The sequence below is a fragment of the Rana temporaria genome, chromosome 5, assembly GCF_905171775.1.
Source record: "Rana temporaria chromosome 5, aRanTem1.1, whole genome shotgun sequence".
In the NCBI taxonomy this organism is placed as follows: domain Eukaryota; kingdom Metazoa; phylum Chordata; class Amphibia; order Anura; family Ranidae; genus Rana; species Rana temporaria.
Window position 1 is genome coordinate 127,204,485 of NC_053493.1, and position 16,069 is coordinate 127,220,553.

At 37.4% G+C, this 16,069-nt stretch overlaps 1 protein-coding gene across 2 annotated transcripts in view; it reads left to right on the forward strand.

Moving 5' to 3' along the window:
• Positions 1 to 7,471, forward strand: part of EOMES (eomesodermin) — an 8,819-nt gene extending 1,348 nt beyond the window's left edge. Inside the window, exons 2-6 of one of the 2 annotated variants that reach the window (XM_040353100.1) lie at positions 957 to 1,111; positions 2,911 to 3,032; positions 3,799 to 3,957; positions 4,070 to 4,131; positions 5,803 to 7,471. In XM_040353100.1, coding sequence (XP_040209034.1) covers positions 957 to 1,111; positions 2,911 to 3,032; positions 3,799 to 3,957; positions 4,070 to 4,131; positions 5,803 to 6,484 — 1,180 coding nt within the window. In that variant the 3' untranslated portion in view covers positions 6,485 to 7,471. Of the gene's footprint in view, positions 1 to 956; positions 1,112 to 2,910; positions 3,033 to 3,798; positions 3,958 to 4,069; positions 4,132 to 5,745 lie in introns of both variants that reach the window. The other variant, XM_040353099.1, reaches the window with a different exon arrangement.
• The last annotated feature ends 8,598 nt before the right edge of the window (positions 7,472 to 16,069 follow it).

The following is a 16,069-nucleotide window of genomic DNA, read 5'->3' on the forward strand; positions in this document are numbered from 1 at the left end:
ATCTATGCAAGGCATAATAAAGTAAATATTCTATCTATATGTCTATCTATCTATCTATCTATCTATCTATCTATCTATCTATCTTTCTATCTGTTTCCACCTATTTTTCTACCATTACCTATTTATCAATCATCTACCTACTTATCATTCGTATTCTCTATCTATTTACATATCGCTATATATTGTATGTATTGGGGGAATCTATCTATCTATCTATCTATCTATCTATCTAGCTATCTATCTATCTATCTATCTATCTCTTCATCTTTTTATGTACATATATATTACATTATATAAAGTTCAAAGACTATGCAGAAAGTTTATGTTTGTGTGTGTGTATAATATTATATATATATGTATATATATATGTATACATTTAATTGACTATAACAAGCTTTTAGAACAAGCAGAAAGTTTGCTATATATATATATATATATATATATATATATATATATATATATATATATATATATATATATATATATATATATATATATATATATATATATATTTAAACTGGGGTAAAGATCCCTTATTTAAAAATGTGGCAACTATTTTAAGGTAATAGATTTGAAAATGGCTAAATATAACGATCTTTAAATAACGATCCTTATGCTTGTTTAGCTTACAGTACAACACGGCTACAATGTCATTACCATTGTCCTATGGATGTCAATGGTCATCCCTTTATTAGCCCAGTTTACATTGGAAATCAAAGTTTTTTCTAATGTTCCTGTCGGACAATTATGACATTGCTATACATTTTTCATGTACTAGCATTCCTCCCAGGAATTGATCTATCCCTATAGATTTTTTTAATGTTTTATTGAAATATTTTGCTAATGCATCATATAGGGTGAGTGTGACCTGTCTGGTATGCCCCCATTATAATCTCCGGAGAAGTCCAGACATGGGGACAAATGTATAATGATTATTATTTTTTTGTACCCTTTAGGAGGATGTTCCCCTTCCTCAGCTTCAATATCACCGGCTTAAACCCGACAGCCCATTACAACGTGTTTGTGGAGGTGGTTCTGGCCGATCCCAACCATTGGCGATTCCAAGGCGGCAAATGGGTGACCTGCGGCAAGGCGGACAATAATATGCAAGGTATGTGCCCAGGGCAATGCAATGGGGTGGGGTAACTGTGGGACTACAAGTCTCAGCATGGGCGCCTTGTATATAATGCTGCCCTTACCTGTGTGAATATAAACTAACAATTTCTAATAGGTCCCGTGAATGTTATTTTATTTCTGACATATTGTATCAATGGGGTCATTTGATGCAGTAAAGTTAGTCATAAGAACAGATCGATAGATAGATAGATCGATCGATAGATAGATAGATAGATAGATAGATAGATAGATAGATAGATAGATAGATAGATAGATAGATAAGACAGACAGACAGACAGACAGACAGATAGATAGATAGATAGATAGATAGATAGATAGATAGATAGATAGATAGATAGATAGATAGATAGATAGAAAAAAAACGATAGCCACACAATGACACATAATTGGTAGATGAATAATTAATTATGCAAAAAAAATATGATTGGTAGATTAATCAATGATTATTCGATAGATCACTAACTAGGGGGATTAACTGATAAAATGGGAATTTATATATGCATTAATTGGTAGATTAATTAATGTTATTGGTAATCAGGGAGATTCATTGATAAGGTAATTGATATTTGCAATGCATTGATAGGTTGATTATAAATAGTAATATACGATAGATAGATAGATAGATAGATAGATAGATAGATAGATAGATAGATAGATAGATAGATAGATAGATAGATAATTAGATAGATAGATAGATAGATAGATAGATAGATAGATAGATAGATAGATAGATTATAAGTAGATATAATTTAAATTGATAAGTATATTATAGGTAGAAAATATATTAATTAGTATTCTGTATTAGAATTCTGTTTTATTGAAAGACAAAGATAATATATATATATATATATATATATATATATATATATATATATATATATATATATATATATATATATATATACATTAAAGGGAAGATTTTATTGGACAGGCGATATATAAATTGATAGACAGATTACAGGGATAAGAATTCTGAATACGTTGAAAAGTACAAAAAGGAGGAGGTTGATATGAGAAAACATTAATACATCAATAGATGAAAGTACATAGCAATTAGAGGACTGTTAGTGCTTTGGCAAACAGATAGATAATAGATTTCTTAATAGATGAACAGACATAAAGTAATGAGACCATTATTAGGAATATATAATACAAATATTGGTAGGCAATATATAGTTAAATGGGTGATACATACGCTGATAGGCAATATATAGGTAAATGGGGATACTTATAGGTATATAGGTAAATGGGTGATAGATACATTGATAGGCAATATATAGGTAAATGGGGGATACATACATTGATAGGCAATATACAGGTAAATGGGGGATACATACATTGATGTGCAGACAGATGACATATATTTTAACAGATAGACAATATGTCATAAGACCAGTATCAGGTAGCTGGGCATGTAATGCATATAGTGATAGATAATATAGGAAATTCAAAATGATGGTAAAGACCATAACTAGTGAAATGATAAATAAATGGACAGGTAAATTGTTACAGAAGTAGTTATATATGAAATATTGGGGAGATTTACTAAAACTAGCGAGTGCAAAATCTAGCGCAGCTCCGCACAGAAACCAATCAGCTTCCAGGTTTTATTGTCTAAGCTTAATTGAACAAGCTGAAGTAAGAAGCTGATTGGCTACAGTGCACTGCTGCACCGAGTGCTTCAATTTTAGTGCAATTTTAGTGGGTATGTGTGTAGACTTGTAGAACTCCCCCTTTCTCTCCAACTAATGAAGTGCCCTCACCTCTGTCCAGGTAATAAGGTGTATGTACACCCCGAGTCCCCCAATACTGGAGCCCACTGGATGAGGCAGGAGATCTCCTTCGGGAAGCTGAAGCTGACTAATAACAAGGGAGCCAATAATAACAATACTCAGGTAAGACTGATACCATGGACAGCGATCCTGGTTCCGTCTATGGAGCTGTACACTATAGTGCTAAAACTGGAAGCTGCTCACAAAGAAGTTATTAAAGTGTCGCACACTCCATACATAGTTATTAAAGTGTCGCACACTTCATACATAGTTATTAAAGTGTCGCACACTCCATACATAGTTATTAAAGTGTCGCACATTAGTAAATAACATAGCATTGATAAATCCTTGTAGAGCCAAGATAATGCATCGTGTTTTATGATGCTACAGAAAATGAAAGCTTGTGTCAGAACACCTGGGAGGTCAACTTCTTTTCATCGTTTTTTTTTCTTTTCTCAGATGATTAGTGTTAAGAAATGTTGGCTTTTCTCACTCTGTTCTCACATCTGCATTACATTCAACACCTTCCCCACACTCCTGCTTACCTGTGAGTCAGCCCTTACCGCACACATATTTAATGGGCTTTGTGCCCCAGCTCAAACACAGTCTTCACCCACCCACCCTCCAGTCACTACCCCCCATTAGATTTGTCTTCTCAGCTTACCTTCTCCTGTCCCCCCACTTACCAATTCTTCCTCCCACCCGCCTACACCCCACCGACCTACTTCTCACTTACCCACATAGCACACAAGCAGTTCACCTCAATCACCTACTCAATGCCCCCACCTCTCCCCACAAACAGCTTCCATCTTAAAAAGTTTAGCTGGAACTATACCATGTCTTACTTATTCTAAGTCTAATTTACTAAAAGTGACCCCTCTCTCCTTAGATGATTGTCCTGCAGTCTCTACATAAGTACCAGCCACGTCTGCACATTGTGGAAGTCAGTGAAGATGGAGTGGAGGACCTGAATGACTCTGCCAAGACCCAGACCTTCACCTTCCCAGAGAATCAGTTCATTGCTGTCACAGCATACCAGAATACAGATGTAAGGGTCCTACCATGGTCTTGAGAGGGAGTGGGTGCTATATGTAAAGGGGGTGAATTATCTGTACTGATAAGGCTGTACATCAGTATTTATTTATTTTCTTTTCTTTTAGATCACTCAACTGAAAATTGACCACAACCCATTTGCAAAAGGCTTCAGAGACAACTATGACTCGTAAGTATATATTTTTTTATGTCAAATTTTATTTTATTTAAAACGTTTTAAAGACACAGACAAATAAACCAATTAAACCAAATACACCACAAAAACAAACAAAACAATAAAAAAACAACAAAACAAAAACAAAAAACCCTACAAACAAATAGAGCATACCTAAAAGCCATCATAACAATTGATGACTAAATAGCATAATAATACCAGCCAGCTTTACATATAGGCTCCACTTTAAAAATAATAATAATAATACAGCTAAACCTACAAGAACCTACAGCCTAATGCTGCGTACACACGATAGGATAGTCTGATGAAAACCGTCTGATGGACCGTTTTCATCAGACCAAACCGATCGTGTGTGGGCCCCATCGGTTATTTATCCATAGGTTAAAAAAAATAGGAACTTGTTTTAAAATTATCTGATGGATAAAAAACCTATAGAAAAAAACGATCGTCTGTAGGCACGTCCATCGGTTAAAAATCCATGCATGCTCAGAATCAAGTCGACACATGTTGGAAGCATTGAACTTCATTTTTTTCAGCACGTCGTTGTGTTTTACGTCACCGCGTTCTGACACGATCGTTTTTTTTAACTGATGGTGTGTAGGCACGACTGATCATCAGTCGGCTTCATCGGATAACTAATGGAAAAATCCATCAGACTGTTTTCATCAGACTAACCTATCATGTGTACAGGGCATAAATGCAGAGCTCAAATGATTTAGCCAATGACATTCGGTGTGATGATATATTGTGCTTGATATGGGAAGACTTGATTTTTATATGGCTGGTTAAAACCACAAAAACGCACTCTTAATGCGTTCCAGATGCAGGGTCAGTTCACACCAGACGCAGTTGCGTGTGCTTTTTTTCTGCACAAAATGCATGCACAGTGTTTTCCATGTATTCCAATGGCTCTAGTTGGCTTTAGTTCACACCATGCAGTCAGTTTCCGGTCAGTTTCTGCACAAAAACTCACTCTCTGCATGTGCGTTTTGATGTGTTTGCGTTTTTGATACGTTCCACTGCCTTTTTTACTCTCCTGTTTTTTGTTTTCTTGCTGTTATGCATTCCATTGCATTTTATGTGTTTTACTGTGGTTGGGTATGTTATTTTTTGTCTGGAACTGAACCACTTTGGAACTGACTTCACTAGTGTGAACTATGCCACTGGAACCCATGTAGGCTACTTTCCTTGCGTTTTTGTTGCATAAACAATGCACTTGCATCTGGTGTAAACTGGCCCTATTTTCAGCTTCATTGACTTGAGGACAGTATAGTCAATATTAATTAATAATACCAAATTATAGTAGCTAGAAAAAAATAGATAAGTCATGGCTTCTGCTGTATTATTCTGTGAGGGTATTTATTTAATTTCATAAAGTTGAAGTGAATGAGCTTAGTAAATACAGTAAAATTGTGTTCACCTCAACTACTGGCAAAGTGCTGGGCAAAATTCATATTTTTTTCTAACCCCCAACCCCCTTGATTTGATTTATTCACTTTGTCAAGATTCTCTCTTTGGGAATCAACCCCTAGAACTTGTTTTACCCATAGCTGACCCATTTATGATCATGCTTGCCATAGTCACAGCAACCTTTTTTTTTTTTCGTAGCATGTACACAGCATCAGAAAATGACCGATTAACTCCATCTCCTGCGGATTCTCCTAGATCCCACCAAATAGTGCCGGGTGCCCGCTACAGTGTCCAGCCCTTCTTCCAGGAGCAATTTGTCAACAACCTGCCCCCTACAAGGTACTACAGTGGGGAGAGGACTGTACCCCAGACCAATGGTCTTCTGTCACCCCAGTCTAATGAAGAAGTAGCCAACATTCCCCCCCAGAGGTGGTTTGTGACCCCTGTCCAACAAGCAGCAGCCAACAAACTGGACATGGGCCCTTATGATACAGACTATTCTTCTAGTTCTCTTCTCACCTATGGCATTAAGTCATTGCCCATCCAGACCTCTCATCCCATGGCATATTATCCAGATGCGGCCTTTGCTTCCATGACAGGCTGGAGCAGCAGAAGTTCTCCATATCAAAGGAAAATGGCAACTGGTTTACCTTGGTCTTCCAGGTCAAGCCCCTCAGGTTTCGCTGAAGACCTTCTATCTAAAGACAAGGTCAAAGAAGAGTTGAACTCATCATGGGTGGAGACACCTCCTTCCATTAAATCTTTGGACTCAAATGACTCTGGTGTCTACACAGGAGCCTGCAAGAGAAGACGACTTTCACCTAGCACTTCAAGTAATGAAAACTCCCCTCCCATTAAATGTGAGGACATTGCAAATGAAGACTTTAAAGATGCCTCCAAAAGCCTAGGCTATTATTCCTTCTACTCTAGTTCTTAAAGAATTATAATATATTTATATATGTATTTATATATGTATAGATATTACCTTAACACTTTGAGCACAGGGTGGACCTTAGCATTAAATGCCAAAAAAAATTGTGGTTTAGCCTTTCATCTGGAGAACAAAAGGGAATATAAAAAAAACTGATATGTAGTTCTCTAGAATGAAAGGCCAGAGCTCTGAGTGCTGCAAGTTCTAACTTGTCACAATCTGTCCTAAATGTGACAGTAATTAGTATTTCAAGTGGATAATATCTGCTTTGTTTCAGTTGCTTATTTTTTTGTATGTGATTTATTTATAAACCAAGAATATTGTAAATATTGTGTAGATATTCTGATGACTATTGTGGAGTTTAATATATTGTATGCTTTATATGTGTGTTTCTCTTGTTCTACAAGACAATTTCTGAACTGGTTTGTTGTACAACTGTGTAATGGCTAGTACACAAGAAATTCTAGAGACTTTAGACTGCCATGTCAGAATGTACTTTTCTGTTGTGTTTTGGGGGAAAAAGTATCAAAAAACAACAATGAACATAAGAAAAAATGCCACTTATACAAGACATTTGTAAAAATGTAGAATTCGTTATTGATCTGAAAGAAATTGTGAGTTAACCTTTCTATGTATATAATGCTTGGTCCTTTTTAATAAATGTATTGCCTTCGGGAAGTTTCAGCTCTGAAGCAGATCGGTTGGAAAAAGTATTTATTTCATTAATTTTTGAATTGAAGCATGTGTATTTTATTTGTATTTTTGGAAAAAGCTAAATCAGTTCATTACTGGGGGTAATTCATGACAAGGAAAAAAAAAACTTTTATATTGCAATAAAAAAAAGTTAAAATAGAAAAGAAAGAAATATGTAAGATCGAGCAGATATGTTGTTTATCACTTTTTAGTGTAACAAATGATACTAATTGAAATCCAATAATCCAAAATATTTTAATATGTGTTATCAATGAATAAAGCACCAACTAATCGATTCAACATTTTCAATGTAGTAGTTTAAGCTTTCTTTGTATAGAATAGCGTTTATTACATTGCCAAAGTTATATATATATTAGCTAAAGTTTTTCTAGGATCAGCTTAAACATTTCCAAATACACTTGTGTTTTAATCACGTGGAAAGAAATAATAATGATGGACAAAAAATAATAAAATGATAAACAAGAAATAAAGGGACATTATTAATTATTCGATATTTCAGAATAATGGCAACTACATAAGAAATACATTTTAACAACGATGTAGTAATTCTATCTGAAATGTCCACAGCAGGAATAAGGAATGTTAATGAAGTTCAACGTGACATTATAATCCATTTAGTAAGGTACTTAGAGCATATTTACTAGGTTAATATTTGTTTTTCACATACAGTTGTGTTCACTTAAATACTTATTTAAAATAGTTAATGACTTCACTGCTCACTGTTTTATATATATATATATATATATATATATATATATATATATATATATATATATATATATATATATATATTTTAAATAGTAAATTCCTTCAATGCTCACTGAGCATTGAAGTAATTTACTATTTTAAATATATATATATATATATATATATATATATATATATATATATATATATATATATATATATATATATATATATATATATATATATATATATATATATATACACACACACACACACACACACGTATTTATTTATTTATTTTAAACCTTTTCTAAATAATGTTGCTACAGCTACACACACCTGGATTAGAGATAAAAGAGCCCTTTTCAGAATGTTTAATTGATGGAGGGTGGAATTAAATTAAAGGTCTTTGCATACATAGAAAGGTACAAATTGTTTCCTTTGGAGGAAATGAAGAAGTTAATAAGATTAAACTGCGAGTGACATAAAAGAAGAAGTTGAAAGGATAGTTAGTTTAAAAAACAAAACAAAAAAAACAAAGATACAATAAATTATTTTTCTTTTTCACATTCCCTATTTTATTTCCATGTTTGTATATTAGTAACTACTCTATTTACCTAGCATAATCTAAAATATTCGTTATTAAAAACAAGTTGAAATAATTCGGTCTTTTTAGTATCTAGTGAAGTACAATAACAGGACACAGGAGCAGAAATTTATTCTGGAGGAGCTCTCACACTGTTTAATAGAAACATAAGTGCCTGCCTGGCCCCAATTAACACCTTGTGATTATAAGGCATTCCTAAGCTGTGGTGTCAGACACCAAATTGTGAATAAATGTATCTAATTAATCCTCCTAGGATGACACTGATAAACAAGTCTATATTTAAAGCAGGATCAAGGGTCTGAATCTTGAGTGCTTGTTTACAGTTCCTATCAGGGGAGGTTAAGTAGCCTAGTTTCCCCCCTCTTTATAGAGGATGTAATGTGATTTAAATAGGTGCCTAAACTCTGCGAGGGGGCGACACAGCAAGACCCTGATGACTTGCTAGGACAAGGGCGACCTGTATCCAGAGTACACATCTGTCCCTTGTATTAACATGTATACATTAAGTAGTGACGTCACCGCATTCACTTATATCTTACTGTCCCCACACAGCACTTTCCCGTTATTTGGTTTACAACTCATAAATATGCATACAAACATAAAAATTGCATAAATATGCTCTGTAGAAAAATCCACCTATTTAATTCTTGCATCGACATTTGCTAGTCCAACGTACACGAATTTAAACGTAGGCAGCAGGGTTCCAAATTTGTATTATATTTTATTTTGCTTTATTTGTTTTGATATACTTTTATTCCCTTTGTCTTAAAAGCAGATTATAGAGGATGGAGAGCTTATATTAAGCCAGCACTAATTAGATACATCCGATGAAAAGTATCAAAATTTATTTTTCTTCTATTAATGAGATCATAACTTTTTATAGTTAGTTATGTCATAAAACAAAAAAATGATGGCAGAGATTTGTACCGAAATTCAAAACGTTTAGCCAGTGCAACACACTTCCTTAAATAAATAAATAAATAAATAAACAACAAATAATAATAATTTATTAATATCATATCATATATTTTTTTTCTTTTCAACGTATTCCCTTGAATTTTATATAGACACTAACACACACATCTGTAAGGAAATAAATATTATACATACAGTCAATATTTCAGTGTTTGACATTTAAAAAAAGGCAAAAAAAAACTGTCATATAGTAGACAGTGCAACACATTCCCTTGATTATAAATATATAAAAATATATATATATATATATATATATATATATATATATATATATATATATATATATATATATATATATATATATATATATATATATATATATATATATATATATATATAATCTGTAGAATATATATATATACATATACATATATATATATATATATATATATATATATATATATATATATATACTAACAAAAAAAATACATATTATATATGATATAATATATGATATATATGTATAAATGTATATGTATATTCAGGATTACAGTATATATATATCATTTTTCAACTTATTTAATTTATTAATTTTTAATATATGTATATATATATATATATATATATATATATATATATATATATATATATATATATATATATATATATATATATATATATATATATAAACAATCTGTAGTATATATATATATATATATATATACAATCTGTAGTATATATATATATATATATATATATATATATATATATATATATATATATATATATATATATATATATATATATATATATATATATATAAATTAAAAAGAAAAATACAATAAGTAAAAAATAAGTAAAAAATATATACATATTACATATACATCTCTAAAAAATGTTTAAATGTACATTCAATATATTCAATACAGTTTACAAAACATTAAGACGACTTGTCATAGTAGGAATATGAGAGTTTTCATAGTAGGAATATGGTATCTGTCAATTCATATCTTCCCCTGAAAATGCTAAATGCCTGGACATTTAGTCAGCTTCACAGCCAAGCAACTAGTATCTTCAGAAGGAGGAAACAGCAACAGCAGCCCCTATAATTCTTCAGTACAGATTTCCCTTTAAGAACAAGGACATTTCTTAGGTTCTATAGAATACCTACTTCTGTTAAATAAAGTGGCATCATTCTTCAGAAATATTTTAGTGGTTGGGAAGTGGTATGTGTGCTGGGCAATAGCTCAGTAAGCAGCAGCATATTTTTAGGTTTTACCCAGTGGTCTACACACAGCATAGTGTTGTGCACTTGGTTTCTAGCAGGGTGCTCATCACAGCAAAGCTCCTGTTTTATCAGATTGCAAAAGCGAAACATAGCAGGGAAGTACATTTAACCAGAACAAGTAGCACTTCCAAAGCATCTGTTTGTTGGTCAGACACTTTGTAGTAACATGGCAAACAAGGTGTAGAAGACACAAAGCTTTAGTCTTAACACTTTTTTTTTATTACTGTCAGGCTATAATACATATCATTGTAAGTATTGTTCCACTATAACCCTTATTACTTAACTTCTGTTAGGGAAGAAACCCACAAGCAGGAGAATTTTGTAGGGCCATGAACCGGTCTGCATAAAACTTGCCAGCACCAATTAGATTTTTCTTAAAGTAACTATGGCCTCTTTTTAAAAATATGTGACGCGGCACCTAATTATGAGTGCATTTGCACTTACAGTTTTTCCTATTCTCTCTGCAAAGTCCTACAAATAATCCTGCCAGTGAAGTCTGCCAAATACAGCTTCCTGTGATGGTGTGGCAACAATGCTGCACTGCGTCTGAATTCACAGCAGAGTTTCCACTTTCATGTAAGCTGTGCATACTCACACTAAAGTGTGATAAAAATGTTTCTGGATTGGTAGAACTCCCTGTGCTGCTGAAACTCTCCCACAATGAGCTGCAGTGCCTGGGAAGAGCAGCATTTGAGTGACTAATGAAGGAGGATTTGGCTCAATCAGGGAAAGAAAAAAAATCGATTTGTTTTACTTTATAGGCGTAAGGCTCATATAGGGGTTGATTTACTAAAACTGGAGAATGCAAAATCGGATGCAGCTGTGCATGGTAGCCAATCAGCTTCTAGAGTCAGTTTGTGCAATTAATCGTTGACAAAAAAAGCTGGAAGCTGATTGGTTTCTATGCAGAGCTGCTCCAGATTTTGCACTCTCCATTTTTAGTAAATCAACCCCATAGTTACTAGATCTGGGACTTTTTTACATTGTCATACAGGAGTCTTAAGGCTGCATTCACATCTGAGCGACAGCCGCGTTCGCGTGTAGCGGCGTATTTTGCCGCGAGTACAAAACTTTCACTTTTTTTTTTCTCAAAGTCTTCCCATTGCTGTCAATTGGAAAACGCCTATGTCGCCTGAAAAAAAGGGTCCGGGACATTTTTTCAGGCGACAGGCGTTCGGCGTCTATGAGATGTGAACCATCTCCATAGACAGCAATGGGAATTCTCCCCTCGAGCGACAGAAGCGTCCGGCGTCGGGCGTTTTGTCGCTCAGGTGTGAATGCAGCCTTAGATGTACAGTGATCTATTAAAACCACCAACCCAAGGACAGAAATTTTTAGTACCTTAATCAAACTCAGTGGCGGCTGGTGCTCAAAATTTTTGAAAAAAAAAACACAATTGCAGCCTCACTGTGCCCATCAATTGCAACCACTGTGCCCATCAAATGCAGCCACTGTGCCCATCAAATGCAGCCACTGTGCCCATCAAATGCAGCCACTGTGCCATCAAATGCAGCCACTGTGTCATGCAACGCAGCCACTGTGCCATCATTTATCGCCACTGTGCCCATCAATTGCCACCACTGTGCCATGCCATCAAACGCAGCCACTGTGCCATCAATTGTCGCCACTGTGCCCATTATCGCCACTGTGCCCATCAATTGTCACCACTGTGCCCATCAATTGTCACCACTGTGCCATGCCAAACGCAGCCACTGTGCTATGCCATCAAACGCAGCCACTGTGCCATCAATTGTTGCCACTGTGCCCAGCAATTGTCATCCCTGTGCCCAGCAATTGTCACCACTATGCAATGCCATCAAACGCAGCCACTGTGCCATCAATTGTCACCACTGTGCCATCAATTGTCGTCACTGTGCCCATCAATTGTCGCCACTGTGCCCATCAATTGTCACCACTGTGCCATGCCAAACACAGCCACTGTGCCATCAAACGCAGCCACTGTGCCATTGATTGTTACCACTGTGCCATCAATTGTTACCACTGTGCCATTGATTGTTACCACTGTGCCATCAATTATCACCACTGGGCCCAGCAATTGTCACCACTATGCCATGCCATCAAACGCAGCCACTATGCCATCAATTGTCACCACTGTGCCATCAATTGTCACCACTGTGCCCATCAATTGTCACCACTGTGCCATGCCAAATGCAGCCACTGTGCTATGCCATCAAACGCAGCCACTATGCCATCAATTGTTACCACTGTGCCCAGCAATTGTCACCACTGTGCCCAGCAATTGTCACCACTATGCCATGCCATCAAATACAGCCACTGTGCCATCAATTGTCACCACTGTGCCATCAATTGTCGCCACTGTGCCCATCAATTGTCACCACTGTGCCATGCCAAACACAGCCACTGTGCCATGCCATCAAACGCAGCCACTGTGCCATCAATTGTTACCACTGTGCCATCAATTGTTACCACTGTGCCCATCAATTGTCACCACTGTGCCCAGCAAATGTCGCCACTGTGCCCAGCAATTGTCGCCACTGTGCCCATCAATTGTAGCCACTGTGCCCTGAAAAAAAAAACTGCCACTGTGCCCTGTAAAATGCCCCCTCCCCGCCGTCTGGCACTTAACTTTCTGGGGTCAGCCATCCTGCTTCTTCTGTCCCTCGGTGTCTTCTCCCACCCTCGATGGCGCTTTAGCCAATCAGGTTACCGGTAACCAGATTGGCTGAGACGCCTGTCAGTCTTATCCAAGGAACGCACCCCCTGTGTGTCCCTGGGATAAGCTTTGGAAGCCTATTACAGCCAGAGGACTGTAATCGGAAAGCCACTGGCTCTGATAGGCACTTCCACAGCCAACCAGCTGCCGTTATTCAAATGGCCGGCGCTCGCCATGAAATGCATGAATCTATGTATTGTATCAGTGCCGGTGCAAGAGCCAGAGGGGGCAGCGCTCCGGTGCCCTCTATACACGCACCGCCACTGATCACACTGCTAAAAACGTTAGCGATTAATTGCTAAAAGCGGCAACTGATCACTCCACAAATGGAACAAATGGCTCCCTGTTGAGTAATTAACTATGTTGGAGATTAATCACTATGAATGTTAGTAGTGCAACTGAATAAATGAAAATGGTGTTTGTAGATCTGTCCTAGTGCTACTCCCCAAGGAGTGCTGGGCGATTTCAGTTGGGCTTCATAAAGCATGCTTTTGACCCATGTTAAGTTGATCTTGTGGTCCCTTTGACTGTCAGCAGGTTCGCTGATAAGGCAATACAGCCAGCCCTCCTGCACTGGGCCCAGGCACCATCAGCTCAAAAGGTGGGCCCAGGCGTACTGTCTTATTGCAGCCACCGATCCTCTTCTGCTTTCCCCTGCAGTGCTGCCAGCTTCTCTTCCTCTTTCTGCCTTCGGCTACACTGCAGGGGGATTGGTCATAGCACATTCTCCCCATCTGTAGTCCGGTCCAGTGGCAGAAGTATAGGGGTCGCTGAGGTCTCCATGGCGACCGGACCCCATGCTGCAGGGGGCCCTCGAGGGCCCCCTGTAAACCTCGATAGGAGGAGCGGCAAGGGCAGCTGAGACTGAGCTCCCCGATCCTCAGCCGAACTGTAATTGGCACTGTACAGGGAGCTGGTCACACTGAGTAGACCTAAAGTGAAAGCACAGTGTGTGCTGTGCTCTTTGTCTCCCCCTAAAGCGCGGACAGGAAGAGGTAAGGTAAAGCACTGCCAATTTTTTAAAAGGCTATTTGTATGTATGTGTGTTTACAGTATATATGTGTGTGTGTGTGCATGTATGTATGTGTGCATGTATGTGCATGTGTATGTATGTATGTATGTATGTGCATGCATGTATGTATGTATGTATGTATGTATGTATGCGTGCATGTGCATGTATGTATGTATGTATGTATGTATGTGTGTGCGCATGTGCATGTATGTGTGTGTGTGCATATGTGCATTTATACATATATGTGTGTTTACATGTATGTATGAACATTTAATCCTGACCCCCCTATATGTGTACAGCCAGAACTGATTTATTTTACTTGCTTGTTCATAGTACCAGCAAAAAAATGCTGTACATCTGAAAAGCGATCCACGCTCAGATCGCTTTTCAGAGACATTTGACAGCTGGTAAAGAGGCAATATGTTGCCTCCTGACTGCCTGTTTTAACCCCTTAAATGCATCATCACTATACTGCATGCAATGTGGGGTGGTTGCAGTGCAGCCCCATTCACCTAGGGGTATACTTCAAGGTTGCCCTGCCTGCAAAAAGATTGAAAAATACTGGCATAGAGGAACCGATCGCTCCATTTTTTTCTCAGGAAGCCGCTGAATGCCTGCGGGAGGGAGAGGAGGAGAAGATGGGGGAAAATGGAGAAATTGGTTCCTTTATATGCAGCCACCCACTTGCGACCGTGCCCTGTTGTTCCGCTACCAGGCTCGGAGGAAAGGGCCCTGTCCAGGGGTCAGGGGGGCCCTTCATGGTTTCTTGAATCGGGGCCCTGAAGGTTCTAGTTAGGCCAGTGGTTCGGGATCCCCGCTTGCCCCTCTCCCCTGTAGCACTGCCGGCTTCCCTACTCTCCTCTCTTACCGACAGCTACTATGGGCACAAAGGGAGAGGTTTCAGGATAGAGAGTGGTAAAAGGGGCTGGTAAATATGTAATTTGCTGGCCCCTTCCTTTCCTGAATAAACACAGTGAGCGTTGCTTCCAATCACTCCTGTGTCCATCTTTCATAGTTTACTATGCTTCAGTTTGCGAATGACCAGGAAGCCTCAGAGCATTTCCTATTCATTAATCTGTCCTGCTGAGGCTGCAAAGAAAGGGGCTGATAAATCTAGGTCCTCAGTCACTTTCGGCCAGGAAGGGGGGGGCCCTGGTAGGTAGGCTGTATGGGGCCCCGTGATTTCTAACAGCAGCCCTGACTGTTAGGTGCTATTGTAGTGCTTGCGTCAACCTTTTATGACCAAATTATGCAAAGAATGCAGCCACTCCTGCAGCTCGTATAAAGCTTTGCTTTATTCCTATTCTCCTTCCACATATATCACTCTGACTAGCTGTGTTTGCAAGTTCATTGTATGCAAGCACATCATCCAGCCTTCTTACAGGAAAGCAACAGGGTCAAACAGCAAGTGTATGACTATAGAGAACAGGATAGTGCAGGTGTGTGTAGGAACATGTGGCATTCCAAGGAGGGGCAGTCCCCAACTACATATATATACTGTGTAGATCACAGAGTATTTGTAACAGGAAGTGCTGGCAACAGGCAGGGGGTATATGGCACATAGGACTTGGTATAGGCATCACATTATAATATTTTCAAGGCAAGCACAACCCCTGATATAAGGGAGATTCAACCCTAGCTTAGTGAGGCTACTTATCATAATAATAATAGAA